The sequence below is a fragment of the Pangasianodon hypophthalmus genome, chromosome 28 (assembly GCF_027358585.1).
Source record: "Pangasianodon hypophthalmus isolate fPanHyp1 chromosome 28, fPanHyp1.pri, whole genome shotgun sequence".
Taxonomy (NCBI): Eukaryota; Metazoa; Chordata; class Actinopteri; order Siluriformes; family Pangasiidae; genus Pangasianodon; species Pangasianodon hypophthalmus.
The window spans coordinates 13396422-13412597 of NC_069737.1; the positions used below are offsets into that span (position 1 = coordinate 13396422).

Genomic DNA, 16176 nt, shown 5'->3' on the forward strand with positions numbered 1-16176 from the left:
TTTTAGCCATTGAGGAGAACAGAGACTGTTTGTTACATATCAGCCACCTGCAAAGGAAAGCAACTTTACCTGAGTAACCTCTATCCTGATAGGACTGTAAAGACTGTTAAATTTTTTTCCTGCAGACAAGAGTTGGACTGAGTTGATTATAGATGACTGACGGTAACCAAAATTACTGTACATAATTGTGAAACCAGCTTTGAGAATATTGCATTCATTTTCTTATTTTTTTTCCCTTGAATGTTGAGTTTTAGTGATGTATTCTTTTGTGTCAAACAAAAAATGTTACTTTGAAGCAGTCTGAGTAATACTGTGTAGTGGAAACCACCGAATATATATGAGGAAAAACCAAACTCAAATTGATTAGGCCTAAAAGCGAACATAATAAACTGGTATTAGATCTAAACTATATAGGATAAAACAACTATGTGAACAAAGCTAGTTAAATTAGTGCAAATAGAAGAAAACTTATAGGAAAAAGAAGGGGGTAATCAAACATTTTATATATTTCTTTCATTCTTTATTTTTTCCCCATTCTTTCATATTATGATTGTAATTTCTTTTCTTTTCTTTTTTCTTTTTTTGTGCAAAGTGACATCTTACAATTGCTCACTTTTTGTCAATATAAGCCGGCAGTTCAAACACATTTGGTGGTCTGTGTGAGTTTCATTACTGCTCCTCAGAACCTAAATACTGGTCCAGCATACCTCAACCTGAGAGTGACACGAGTGTTACACATGGTAGCTGAGTCGAACATGACATGTTGTTCCAGGTCTTACTAACGTCAAAACTCAAACTCTCAGCACAGTCCTCATCACCTAGATTATTTGGTTCTCCAAAACGCCAGGGCCTGAAACCCAGAGAATCACAATCAGACTCAGCTCAGTAGCATGTAGTTTAACACAGTCTATAATCTATAATCTGTTAAAAGCTGGGTTGTCAAAAACAAGACAAGTTAAATAATGACTTTGAATATTTAGTTGGGCTGGTCCTTCCTGCAAAATGAGATATTTGGAAATAAATACAGAATTAATTTCTGTTCTTACGCAGTGGTCAGTGGTGTACCATCCACCCATTTCCACACCCCCTCTGTGTCTCTGTCACTCAGACCAATCCAAGCCTCATTGTTTCCCAGCTGTTTAATGATGAACTCCTGTGATTGAGAACACAATATGAATATATAGTGATTTGCTCTCTCTCTCTCTCTCTCTCTCTCTCTCTCTCTTATCTGTTTATGATCACCAGGTCTCCTTCTCTACTTCTACAGTTTTGTCTGCTCTCACTCCAGGTTTTCTGCTCAGTAGAGATGTAGTAAAACCTGGAGCCCAAATATCTCCATCCCACTTTGCTTTCTGAATCTGATCAGGCAGTAGGACTGATCAGTTCAGTGTATTTCCATAAAACATAATTACAAATAATCAGGTGGTGGTGTCATAGGACCTCCCCACCTGTGATCTCATATTACAGCAATTTGCCAATAATTTTTTCTTTTTTTAAGAATGACATACGTTTATCCATTTATTGTTACATTTAATGTAATGGAACACCTGCTGAAAATGTACTGATTGGCACAAAGATAAATGTTAAATACACTTCTCACAGATAAGATCAACTATGAAGCATTTTTCTTTGTTAAATAAACAATTATTTTATCCATTTATTATTATTCCATAGAAACTATAACATTAGAAATTTAGGAAATGAACCAATACCTTCTGACCAATCAGAATCGAGAATTCAGCAGTGAAAATTTCAAACAAAAGTTTACCATTTACAGTTGTTTTGATTGATTTGCTCACCTATAGCAGTTAGGTTCTTCTGAAGGGCGTCTTTTTTCTTCTGTAACTTCTCACTCTTGTCTTTCGTGTCATTATAACTGGCTTGTAAATTGATCGTTTTATTTGTCAGTTCCTTCATTTTGGCTTCTTGTTGATCTTTCTCCCTATTCAGGTCATAATTAGCAGACTGCAACTGGTCTCTCTTTAGTCAGGTTGTTGTAACTTGTTTGTAGCTGGCTGTTTGCTGTATTCAGGTTGTTGTATTTGATCCACATCACTTTCACGGCAGTCAGCAGGAGAACACACAGCAGCACACACACTGCTGTCAGTGTGTAACATCTGCTCCATGCAATGTTGAGTCCTAGGTCACATTATATCTACATTATGTCTAATCATTCATGACTTGTCTTTTGTGTTGCAGTGTTTAAAATAGAATGGAAAAGGACAAGAAATAGCTAAAACTCTGAAAAAAGGGGAAAAACAACAATAGCAAAAGAATGATTCATGCCATTTACAGTATACTTATCCATATCACATAATTACGCTACATCTCGAGCCATGTTTATTTGCGCTGTAATCTAGTTTTTTACATTAATTTCCTTATTTCTGTCAAACAGAAAGAAGGCGTTATTATAAACTCTAAATTGCCATGAAAAAAAGTCATGAGAATTTTAAGGATTTTTTTCTATGAAATATTCAACATTAATTACAGCCATTTATCCCTCACACAGTCAAGTAGACATATGAAGCAAAAGAGAGTAATTCAGGACAAAATCTCACCTTGCTCTTTCAAATATGAACCTTGTTTTTTAAATGCAGTAGCCTGTGTGTGTGTTTGTGTGTGTGTGTGTGTGTGTGTACCCAAGTTTTTTATGGTGCGGTCAGTGCCCCGGTCATCTTTGTCCAATCCATTCATCTTGCCTTCATACAAATTATTGCTGAAAACTGATAGATCCTTACTGTCCTGACAATCAAATTTATTTTCAGTAATCAAATTTAGAATTGGCATATATGTCCTGTCCAGTTTCCATTCTGCCCTTTTTCAGTAACTCGTTTTGTGTTATCATTCCTTTTGGCTTTGATCCATGTATCAGGATTATCCTAACTGCGACACACTTTTAAGTCAGCATGTGTATATGCTTATCCAAGATTTTTTTCTATGAATGAGGAAGTCATGAAGTTTTTCTACTTTCAGAAATGAAGAAAGAAGCAAATTGACCTGAGGACATGAACTCTGTATGAACATCCAAACAATCTCCTTAAATAAGTCATTTAAAAGAAGCAGTGTTCAGATAAAATGACCTACTATAACTTCATGAGCATGTTGATATTGCTGATCCTCCCTTTATCCAGAAGATATTAATTATTACCCACATATGGGGTTATAGAGTCACAGTATCATGCACTTACAGTACAATAATATACAGTATGTATCTAAAATGCAGTACATTAGAACACAATATTAAATATTAATGCTGATATGTTGCAATGCTTTACATTAAGATTCCATAAGATTCCATAATAACTAACCTTATTTACTGCTTTAATTAACACTAACAAAACATGAAAAAGTCATTTAAAAGTATGAAATAGAACACTTGGGGTAGAGCTGTTACAAGAAAATAATCAATGATACGATGGTGTGGTGCAGCCTGACATGACACGTACTTACTGGTACCATCCCATGTTTGATTATTTTCCAGTTTTATTGTTTTATTTTCATGATTACATTTTAACAATTACACTTAGTGTATAACTCCTTCACATTGTTTTTATCATGGAGAGAAGCTGTGTCTAATATAATATGTAATATCAAATAGGTCTAATAATTTAAAACTAGTGTAAAAAAGGTCATCAGCAGAGATAACTGAAGTGTAAAAAGAGTTTCTCTGAATGCACACTTCATCATCCTGTGAGGCTTCGTCTAATCTGCATGGATAAGCATATGTTCTGTGGAATGGATACGTTCAGATACTTTCAAAGTAATTATTGTCCACAAACGTAGCTTGAAAATGACATCGTGGTTGACGTTTTCTAGTAACGGGAATCACTGAGTTCAGTAACCTCTAACGCAGAAGTGATTACTATTCAGTGACTTCTTAATCAGTGAAAATCTCTGTTCAGTTCTGCACTGTTCTCTCACTTCCAGTTCTCTTTTACACCAAATCATCTATAGTAAAGACAAAACACAATAAACACTCTCATTTGTGCCAAACATGATCAAATTAATTCCTAAAATGTGGTTCATATGGTCATGTGATCTTCTGTACACTTTGTGCCATTGGCTAAAAATAATAACACACAGTTACGGCAATGTAGAAGTGGCCAGTATATATATATTTAAGAAATCATTTAGTCATTTATACAACTAAAAAACACTTTTCTCACAGACTACTCTTCTTTATCAGAGCGTGGCCTGTCGCTCCAGCTCTTTGTAAGTCCAAAAACAGATTGTATTTAAGTACAGAATTAAGTTTTGTCTTCATTTTAAATCTATGAAAGCTGTAACACTGCTAGACAGAATCATTCAAGCAACTTGAGAGCTGCTATTGTGAGAATAAATGGAAAAGAAGCACAAAGTCAACAAGTCAACAAAGATTCACATAGTTATCAATTCTAACTTTTTTCAATTTCAGTGACTGACTCCCATGTGCTCAGTTAAATATTTTCATCTCACAAATCCCGACTACAGGGAAGTTACAGGGATAATCAGCCCATGATGATATGTTAAATTTAGCATTTTTATAGCTTGTTATAACACAGTCCTCATTATGTCCATAATCATTGGGTTCCCCATCCCACCAGAACCTGAAAGCACAGAGAGAGTCAGAATGTCTGTTATGAAGCATCAGACTGAGAGAAAAACTGCATCATGAGTAAATTTGAGTTCAGTGATGTCTTACGCAGTGGTCAGTGGTTTACCGTCCACCCATTTAAATTCCCCCTCTGTCTCTCTGTCAGTCAGACCAATCCAAGCTTCAGTACCGCCAGTATAATTACTGATGAACTCCTGTAATTGTAATAGCATGATATGAATATAGATACTCACTTATTCTCTCTCTCTCTCTCTCTCTCTCTCTCTCTCTCACCTGTTCCTCTGTGCTGTTTATGATCACCAGGTCTGCTCCTCTGTCTGTGCAGTACTTTCTGCTCTCACCCCAGGTCTTCTTTTCAGTAGAAATATTGTAAACGCTCGAGCTGAAGACTCTCCATCCTTGTAAATAGTGTAAATATTAATGCACTGACATAAATGCCATTTGATAACATAATGATTTATTAATAATAATTCAGAGATGATTTCATTTCCATATTAACACTTGGTTTCATGACAGCACAGTCATTAAGTCATGTTACTTAATTTATTTTAAGGAATTAATTCAAACAACAAAAATAATGTCGATTTTTAGTTTTTATTATGCTAACCTATGCATGTTTAGTTAAATGAAGCTTCATTTGTATAAAACTCCTTTTAGTGAATGAAATTTTATATTTTGTACACACACACACACACACACACACACACACACACATATATATATATATATATATATATATATATATATATATATATATATATATATATATATATATATATATATACACACACAAAATATTAACTTTCATTCATTAAGAAGAGTTTTTAGCATTTTACATAAAAACTATTATTAAGTAATATACACCTACCAAATTTTAAAAGCGCGTTCTTCAGTCCTGATGCCTCCTGCTGTAACTGATCTCTATGAAACAGTAACTGGTCTCTCTGAAAAAGTAACTGGTCTCTCTGAAATTTTAACTGGTTTCTCTCATTTCTCATATCGTTGTAACTGGTCTGTAACTGGTCTCTCTCTATATTCAGGTTGCTGTATCTGGTCTGTAGCTGGTTGTTTTCTGTATTCAGGTTGGTAAATTTGATCCATAGCACTGTGACAGCAGTCAGCAGGAGAACACACAGCAGCAGCACACACACTGCAGTCAGTGTGTGACATCTTCCCCCTGCAGTGCATCCTGCTAGAGATGAATGGGCACAGATTCACATTTATTTTAGTCTTATTTTCTCTGAACAATCAAAACAGAGGTGTCTCTTAAGTCAATTTAAAATGTACATTAACAGCATTTGGCAGATGCCATTATCCAGAGTGACTTACAGGTCAGACCTAATAGGCTATAGGTGAAACTACACACAGGTCATTTTAATAATTTGAATGAAAGTCAACTGAAGCCAATTTTAGACAGTGAGATTTCAGCAACCTTTTCACACTATACAAGTTGAATCCTAATAAAATTCTACAACAGACTGTGCTACAACATCTTCTTCTATAAGAACAGGCCTACCATTAAAGGTTCACATAAACAGAAACAAGCCCTTGGTGTAATTCCTGCCATGAGAGATCTCTGGTGAGAGGAAAAAGACATTGTTTCTGCCACAATTTAACAATCCACTCTTCTTTTAAATCCTAAATGTTTCATTTATGTTTATGCCAATACTGCACTGTGCAATTGTTGGTGGATTTTAATCAAGCATTGTAGCAGAGGCCAAACTCTAAGAATACCAGGACTTTGCCATTGACTATCTTTGGTTTCAGTGGCACTAAATCGAATTGAAGCTGTTCTGTGAGCAAAGCAAAGCAAAACAGTGTTAGTATCATGTTCCTAATACAGTGGCTGGTGAGTGTATGACGTTGCTGACTCGAAATAAAGTCGATTGTTCATATTTAACCTTAGATTGTGTGATCATGATGAAACTATGATACTAAAGTATTGTCTTTTTCTTCCTCATTCCCCTCTCCTTCCTTTTTTTTAATGGCAGATTAGAACCTTTAAGCGATTCAAAACTTCTACATAGTACTTCTTTTTCTTATTTCTTTAAATTTGTGGAATGGCAGTTCATACCATCTCATAGTACGTGTTCGTTGTGATCTGATTTATTTTCACCTATGAACCATTGTAAAGATGTACTCTTTAATCTAGATGCTATATCAATATAGCATCAATATTATTTTTATCAATTTTAAAAATAAACAAACATTATTTTCAGGTTTTTTTTAAAAAATTCTATTACATTTTGCATATTTTACTTTACAGTTTAAATAGCTTACTTTAATAGTTTAAATTTTGTTGTTTTATTTGCTCTCATAAAGATATGAGAAAATTCTCACAAACAAATAATATGATAACATTGAAAGAAAGAACACGAACCCATTTAAAAAAAAATCTGTTTACAGCTGGTTGTGGAACAAGTTAGTTCCTGTTATTGCTCAAGTTATAACAGCTATAAACAGTCATTTCCTCACGTTCTCTTGAAGGTAATAGGAAAGAAATTTACAGTTTTTCATGTTACCAAGAAACCTTAAAGTTAAAGTTACTTAAAGTTACAGCTTTACCCATGACACCGGAGACTCTAAAACATCTGACACCACAGACTTTAAAACCTACTAACCTGTGTGTTCAGTCCGTAGGCTTTTCTTTACACACGTGGCTTCTGTGTCTTCTTTACGGTCATGACTTCTACCAGCATCGGCAAGGTCACAGATTTCCACCACCTTCTCTATGCGTTCTCCTCTCCTTTCAGCGTAGTTCACATAATCAGAAACTAGCTCAGACATCTTTGATCACTGATGTACAGTGCCTCTGTTTGTATCTATTAACTTCCAATTGGTGTGTAGGCTGTAATGACATGGATCACCTATTGTGGCGGGTAAAATAGGGCAACCACTAATGTGTGATAAGGAAATGAGGAAGTCACCAAGCACCAGTGGAACTGAATGCGATTTTTGTGAATAAACTTGCATGGAACTTAGTGTAGATATTAAAAAATGTTTGCTAAACTTCAGTGTTATAATAAAATCCAGCAAAGTTTGAATGAAAATAAGATGGACATCCCTAACACTTTTAGAACATTATATTTTTCCCCACTGTATAATTAATATTCATACTCATTTGGTAATGACATCCTAAAATAAACAAATGTGTTACTGCATGAGGCAATTCCACAGCTTTCGGCAGTTGTGGTGTTGGACTACTTTTGTTGGTTATTTTTGTCCACGGGTTGGGAATTTTGCACACATTGGATTAATTCTATTTATATATTAAACCTGTAATTGACAACATTATACTGTGATTTGCAGCTGCACTACAGAGAAAATTAATCAACACCTCCTGACCAATCAGAATCAAGATTTCAGCAGTGCTGTGCTATAAGATCCTGTAACCAACCAATTTATCTGTGTCTAATATAGCTAGAAAGAGAATGGGTGACTATAGTGAACATCACTGGATGAAATGCCAGTCCTGGATCCTCTCAAGGTTTCTGTCATCTCAGGGATTTTTTTCCTTGCCACTGTTGCCTCTGGCCATTTGCATTCAAAATAGTTTAGCGACAGAGCTGGTGAATCCAGCAACTGGTTTCGTAACTGGTCTCTCTCTATAGTCAGGGTGTTGTACCTGGTCCATAGCTGGTTGTTTTCTGTACTCAGGATGTTGAATTTGATCCACAGCACTGTCATGGCAGTCAGCGAGAGAACACACAGCAGCAGCAGACACACTGCTGTCAGTCTGTAACATCTGCTCCCTGCAGTGTTAGCTCATATGGGAGAACAGATACAAACGGTCTGTTAGATGTGTGTTCATTTTTATTAGAACATTCATAACCAGTCTGAATCCAAATAATTTAATACCTAGAAAACCTCATAAAGCAATCACAAAAATACAGAGTTTTTTAGGCAAATGTGTATGAAATTGCTGTGTGTGTTGAGTATGTGGGTTGCACACACAGAGGTAAAGCTACAGGACAGACAAGGCAGGTAATTGCTAAGTGCCCTGAGTTGTGAGGGAGACCCCTAATGGCTGACACTAAGTTCATTAAAATATGTCAAACTACAGAACTACAGAACTCCCCAAAACCTCAGATGGGACTGATTTTTATGTGGATTTCTGATTCTTTATAAAGGTGTCTGGGTTATATAATGGTAATAAAGAGGGAAAGAAATACCAGGATCCCTTACATTTTCCTGCGTGGGGCCTCCACAGTCCCTAGAATCTACTCTGTGTACACACACTACTGTACAGCTGCATGTCTGTGCTAGTCTGCTGTGTACTCACACAGTTTCGTTACTTTGCTGGAATGTGCAACAATAAAAAGACTATAAAATGACTATAAAAATGAAATAAATCACAGCTGACTTTAAAATATATGATTTATAGCTATATTTTTTAAAGTGGACACTTTATTTTATTTTGCGTCTTACTTGTTTAAATAAAGATTCAACTTTGAATATAAGGAGTCAAAGTTAAATGAGTAATTCTGATATCCTCTTTCTCTCCACTGTCCTTTATGAAGAAAAAGCTGAGATCACCTAAGTATAGACTCTGCCCATGCGTAATCTCCATTCTTGATGGTAGAATCACCACCTAGGCTACTTCCTCACTTATTAGGGTCAATAAACTTACATTCTCCTTCTGTCTCATTTTCCTTTCTGCAGTTGATCCCTGTTATGACCCCGCGACAAGTCCAGGGAAGACTCAGGGTCAGTAACTTGTAACTAACCTTGCTGTGACCGGGCAGATAGACCAGCTAGGCTGATTAGTTCCAACAGAGGGAACACATAAGTCCACAAACACCTTGTTAGTGTATGGAGTTTACTGTGCTTTCTTGTTCAACAGCTCTTAATATTTTAACACACATTAGCATGCCAATGACAGACATGACAGAGAAATATTTACAAAGTATTTACAAGGAGTATAAATAAGAAGGAAAAGAAAAAGGAGCTGGACCATGGTGGTGCTAAAGGAAAGACCATAATACAACCAAAACCAAACTTCCCTATTCTCAAATTTACACTCACTCCCCTAGAAACAAACCAAACCAAACCAAAGATGTCTACCTACACTAGGCTTCTCTCACTAAATATAAATACATGAGATGGCAGTCGCCTCTTTCCTAATGTGTTTAGGCATCTTGTTACCTACGCAACTCAGTAAACCAATTACAGACAACACAAACATTCACAACTTCTTCTTCATTTGTCACACTCTCAGCTCTTTCGTCTCTCTGTATTCTCCTCTTTTGGTTCCGCTTCCAGAGCGGCTTTTATGGATTGAACTTCCTCCTCTTGGCAGCCTGGATTGGTTGAGGCAGTGAATGAAGGCAACATGCTCCAATGAGCAACCTGTAATGTCTAAGAGACTTACAACACACAATTACTGATTAAAACGATCTTCAGGCCAGTCTGAGAAAGTCCCAGGTCAGAATTTAGTATTTTTTTCAAGACTTTTCTGTCTTGACGTATAACAGTGGCCATGATATAAGAAGCCGAGCAGCTTTAAAAGTAGCCTAATTTCATATAACAGATATTAGCACACCACTACGGATCAATCCTTCAAACATGATGCTCTAAAAACTCTTGACTTGCAGGGGTTCCCAAATTTGTTATTTTATGAATATTATCCAACTATTCAAACATTAGGCACATTATTGAAATGTTTTCAGCAACATTTTGTCTGTTTCTGAAAGCCATAGAGCTTTTTATTTCTTGATTAGAACATTTTTTTGTTTACACTTTCATAAGAATGAAATTGATACATGATTCGAGGCTAACAAATGCTTCCTCTCAGACACGTGAAGCCAGCTGATGGCATCTTTTTGAAATGCTGCTCATGGGGCAGGCATCAGGGGGCAGCATAACACATTCGCAGTAAAGCACTATCCGCCCAATTCCACATACCTGAGCTCACAGATGCCCATGATTGGATAGTGTCATTGTGATTGACAGGAGCGAGAAAGAGCATATGCCATCCCAAGAGCATGGCCAATTTTGCTCTCTTGGACTCCCAGCCACAGATGGCTGTAGCATCATGGGGATTTTAATGCACAATCATGATAGCTTTTTTTTTTTTTTTTTTTTACCATTAATGAACTCTAAACATTCCCCATTTACCGTGCCAGAAAACATGGGAGCCACATCAACTCATCTTTAAAGCTGATGGTTCAAAACCCCTGCACAACTGTCAGTCATACTGTTACATATTCACATGTCGCTTGGCTCATCTGCCAGTTTTATTATGGAATAAAAAAGACTGCTCTTTTGGCACATTTTTGTGTTCTGTTGTGAAAATGTGAAGCTCCTATGCAAAATGTGCAAAGGTTGACAGCTCTTAAATGATGATTTGCATATTTATTTTTTGGTAGGCATATTTTCTATCTCACTCCACTACCTACAACCCCTGTAGCTGTACCTGTGTGTTGAATTTGTTGGTACTCTTTGTGTTGGCGTTGTCTGTCTCTGTGTCATAGTCTTCCAAATGTATAAATGTGTTTTTATAGGCAGTTTATTATTAGGGTCAGATTATTGTCAAGTATCGCAAATTACTTGCGTTTTATGTTTTTTTTTCCGGAAAGGTAAAGTTCTAGACTCAAAGTACACTGGACACACCGCAAAAAAGTCTTCTGTTCATGAGGCCTTTCTGCTGATAGTGTCATTATAGTTTGTCATGATAGTTTGTCAGGTCAACGCCCTGAGATCACACATTTTGCTTATAAAACACAAAAGCCAAATGCATAAAACAGGAAATAACAACAGCAACACCAGCTGTCAAGTAGGCAATGTTCGTTCAGATAGCCACTTTGAGTGTTGTGTAGTTTTAGACAATTTCATACTGGTACAACTGCATTCAGGATTACTGCAAAAAGAAGAATGGAGATGAGTGAGGATATTTATGCAAATGCAGAAGTTGTTGAAGAAAACAGAGCTGATTCCAGTGACTCTGACAAATCCTATGAAGATATTTGTATGAATGAGGACAATTTAGCGACTCGGAAGGCCAGAAGCCTCACGCTATCTAAGATCTCAGGTGAAATACACTCACACTCAGAAATATGTGTATATGTACTGATCTACTCAATTTAATTTGTGTGTTAAATGTAACCCCCTTTAAAAATAAGCATTTTACACGATGCAGTAGACATCATTAGAAATGATACTATATAAATTCTCTGTATTACCTTATTTCTCTATAGTACATTAAATCTCCCCTCAAGTCTTCTTTTTCGTACAGTGTGGGTATGCATGTTTCATTAAAATGCTGTCGACAAGGGCTCAAGCATAGCTATCGTGTCTGATTCCAACATTTTCTGCACTGATATAGAGGCATGTGTCTTTACAAATAATGTAACTGTTTGCTTCGGTTATTGTCTTTGACTAGCTAGACATGAGGGGTTGTGAGCTCTGGAAGAAGCTAATGCTAGTGAAAGAGCTAAACATATGAAAAGATTTTATTGTTTGTGCTGAGTAAGTATTACTGGATTTGTTAAGTAAAGGATTCATCCTATATTTGGGTGATGGAATATATTGTAGTTCTTTATTTTGATGGGGGGTACTGGTTTGAAAAAAAGAGAATTGAGTGTGAAGAGGCCACAGGGAAGAAATAGAAAAGAAGAAATAAAGACAGAGGAAAGTATTAAAGAAGAGCATCTCATAGTGTCTTTGGATTTTATTTGGGAAATGAGCCCCATAACACCCACATGTGACTATTACACTAGCATTATCTGTTGCATCTTTAGCTAACTCTCTCTCTCACACATGCACACAGGCATGTGAGAACTGTGGAGCTCTTACTGAGATTACAGCCCAGCCAACTGAATTTAACATCTTTAAAACCTTGTAGGTTTACAGTGTTGACAGCTTTGCCAGTTCTGTAGCAAAGCCATGTCTTATTCTTTGGTTAGCTGGTAGCTGTAACAGACCCTCAGTGGGTGGCTCCTTGCAGTTTTTTTGTATGTTGCTCAATTTGGTGTCTAAACAAGGTCATTTACTGATATTATAACTAGCAAATCAACATGAGTGAACAAGTGGAGTGACAGATTCAATTTTGTTGAAATGAAATTTTCAGCGTGCAGAGGGAACTTGAGCCAATTAATAATAAATGTTACAAATACATTTATTAACATTATACAGTTTAGGTTTTTTTGTTGTTGTTGTTGATTGTTTTTGCCCATTTTCATGAAGATCTATAGCTCACACCAAGGTGCTGGTATAATTTCCCTGCTGTAAGTCTCACTACTCTTCTCAGTTTGGCTTCTGAACAATTGATGTACAAATGTTAAGTTGTTACGTTGCCTAATTTCTTTCTAGATACAGGAAACAGCCATGCAGGGAATAAATGTTACAGATTGACTGCAGTGTGTCTGCTGCTGCTGTGTGTTCTCCTGCTGACTGCCATCACAGTGCTGTGGATCAAATTCACCAATGTGAATATAGAAAACAACCAGCTACAAACCAGTTACAACAACCTCACTATAGAGAGAGACCAGTTACAGATCAGTTACAGCAACCTGACTATAGAGAGAGACCAGCTGCAGTCCGCTAATTATGACCTGAATAGGGAGAAGGATCAACAAGAAGCCAAACTGAAGGAACTGACAAATAAAACGATCATTTTACAAGCCAGTTACAATGACACGAAAGACAAGAGTGAGAAGTTACAGAAGGAAAAAGACGCCCTTCAGAAGAAGCTAACTGCTATAGGTGAGCAAATCAATCAAAACAACTGTAAATGGTAAACTTTTGTTTGAAACTTTTGACTGCTGAATTCTCGATTCTGATTGGTCAGAAGGTATTGATTCATTTCCTAAATTTCTAATGTTATAGTTTCTATGTAATAATAATAAATGGATAAAATAATTGTTTATTTAACAAAGAAAAATGCTTTATAGTTGATCTTATCTGTGAGAAGTGTATTTAACATTTATCTTTGTGACAGTCAAGAAATTTTCAGCAGGTGTTCCATTACATTAGAGGTAACAATAAATGGATAAAAGTATGTCATTCTTAAAAAAAAAAAGAAAAAAATTTTTGGCAAATTGCTGTAATATGAGATCACAGGTGGGGAGGTCCTATGACACCACCACCTGATTATTTGTAATTGTGTTTTATGGAAATACACTGAACATGATGTGTCCTACTGCCTGATCAGATTCACATGCCAAAGTGGGATGGAGATATTTCAGCTCCAGCATTTACGTCATCTCTACTGAGCAGAAAACCTGGAGTGAGAGCAGACAAGACTGTAGAAGTAGAGGAGGAGACCTGGTGATCATAAACAGCAGAGAGGAACAGGTGAGAGAGAGAGAGAGAGAGAGAGAGAGAGAACAAATCACTATATATTCATATTGTGTTCTCAATCACAGGAGTTCATCATTAAACACTTGGGAAGGAATGAGGCTTGGATTGGTCTGAGTGACAGAGACACAGAGGGGGTGTGGAAATGGGTGGATGGTACACGACTTACCACTGCGTAAGGAACAGAAATTAATTCTGTATTTATTTCCAAATATCTCACTTTACAGGATGCACCAACCCAACTAACCGATGGAAGATTGTAAACTGTGTTAAACTACATGCTAATGATATAAGTCTGATTGTTATTCTGTGGGTTTCAGGTACTGGGGTTATGGGGAACCAAATAATGTAGGTGATGAGGACTGTGCTGAGATTCTGGGTTTTCCCGATAGGAAGAGCTGGAACGACGCGCCATGTTCGGCTCAGCTACCATGGATCTGTGAGAAAAGTGCTTTTCAGTAATTAGAGAACAGTACTGTAAAATGATCAAATATTCCCAATTCAAACTGCATGTATTGAGCAGTTGTAATTGTATTAGTCACTGTTCTTGTATTCTCAAGTCCTATCATGTAAAACTATCTAGTGTTCAGATCTGTGGAAAGGGAAATCCATTTCTACTTTCAAATGTCTCTTTTCAGTGTGTGATCAGTGGCTGGCCTGAATCTCAGAAGTCTTGTACAGAATTTTTAATCATTTTTAAGGAAATCATTTTTTAATCATTTTTTAGGAAATGCTTGTTTAAAAATTAAATTTTCACCTTTTCCCGCTTGGCCCAAATGTGATCGAGGATCCAAAGAATGATGATAGATGATATAACAGGTTAAACTGAACCCTGTCACTGATTATTTTTGCTATAGCAGCCACAGCGCCAAGTGTTTTATTCCTTACTTAATTCACCATCTATAATGATTTTTATTGAATATATTTCAGTGTGATTACTGTTTAATGCATTTTTTTTCTCTAATGAACTTTATGTTTTAATTTGTAAAAAAAATATGTACTGTTTGTGTGTTGGACTTTGATTAGATTACATGTATCAGATCAGAAGATTGCAGGTTCGAGTCCTGCTGGGGTTGTGACTTTAGGAGCCACAAATCATCAGGTCTGAAATGACATGCTTCTCAAAGCAGTCACGTGTTTCAATCTCTGCCTGAACTGATAGTGTGGTTACAATATACCAGGATTCTTGATGTGATAAATCTGCTGTTTGGGGAAATGAAATAATGGCTTCTGTTCTAAAATGAGGCAATAAAGTTATTTACTGCTTGAAGAACGTTTGAGTGGCTCACTAATTAGGACAGCTGTATAATCACTGTGTATGTAATATTTAACCTGCAGCTCTAATAGCCTCTGATATCTGACTCATTACTCTTTTACAATTTACAAAAAATGTTCTCTAATGATTTCACATGAGCGAAATATACAATATTTCAATCTTTACCCTTATTCTGGAGACAGAGGATCATACGCTTGAAGCCACTAAGCACACCTTAATTAAATCACAGCATATAGCATATAGTTCATTTTTATACTTATTATGGATTTAACATAATGCTTGAATTATGCTACTTTATTAGGAGACATAATATAATAAAACTACCGAGTGTTTGGAGAGGAGCACCTCTAGTGGCAAGACGATGACATGAATGTGTGAGGATGTGTGTCTGTGGATGTGACAGTAGAGCTGCTGATTGAAGGAGATTTAGCTGTGCTGAGGAGCTCTTACTGTTAAGGGTTGAGGTTTTTTAGATATAAAATACAGTGTGAACAGCGAATCATGCAAGAAATTCATACAAAATTATATCAATTAATATCAATTGAATCCCCTGTGAATTGTCTTTCTTCATTTGTCCATATTGTCACGGTTCATGGGTTCACCGGCCCCTTCTGGCCGTTTCATGTACTACGGTTGATTAGTTCATTGCTTTCAGCTGCCACCCATTACCGGCTCTATTTATACCTCAGCGTTTGTCCTGTCTTTTGTCAGTTCGTTGTTTTCATGTTTGTGCTTTTCACAGTTCCGCGGTTGCGCTGTGTGCCTTGAACTCTGGAGGATTACTGTTTCCAGCTGGCTTCCTTGGACTGTCCGCTCAGCCTGTTCTTTATCTGCAACCTCATTAAAACCTCAGTTTACTCGCTATTGAATCCGCCTACTTTTTTCGCCGTGACAGAACGAACTGACCAATATAATGGATTCAGAGAGTGCTGCCGGCGTCAACAGCTTTCTCTCGGACACGGCTGCGCGTCTCGACAGGCAAGAGGAACAGATGGTCGCGTGGTACAGA

General features: G+C 36.6%; 2 protein-coding genes across 2 annotated transcripts; one reads left to right on the forward strand and one right to left on the reverse strand.

Moving 5' to 3' along the window:
* Positions 1 to 3484: 3484 nt before the first annotated feature.
* On the reverse strand, positions 3485 to 7429 carry LOC128317642 (asialoglycoprotein receptor 1-like). The gene is made up of 5 exons (XM_053230856.1): positions 7216 to 7429; positions 5463 to 5786; positions 4868 to 4992; positions 4682 to 4788; positions 3485 to 4586 (listed from the first exon to the last, which is right to left on the reverse strand). Exons 1-5 carry the CDS (start codon positions 7379 to 7381, stop codon positions 4433 to 4435), a joined length of 876 nt encoding a protein of 291 aa, XP_053086831.1. The 5' UTR covers positions 7382 to 7429; the 3' UTR covers positions 3485 to 4432.
* A 3906-nt stretch (positions 7430 to 11335) lies between these two features.
* LOC117596324 (CD209 antigen) lies at positions 11336 to 15168 on the forward strand. Its single transcript, XM_034301045.2, has 5 exons — positions 11336 to 11624; positions 12905 to 13297; positions 13746 to 13888; positions 13960 to 14066; positions 14212 to 15168. Exons 1-5 carry the CDS (start codon positions 11468 to 11470, stop codon positions 14351 to 14353), a joined length of 942 nt encoding a protein of 313 aa, XP_034156936.2. The 5' UTR covers positions 11336 to 11467; the 3' UTR covers positions 14354 to 15168.
* The last annotated feature ends 1008 nt before the right edge of the window (positions 15169 to 16176 follow it).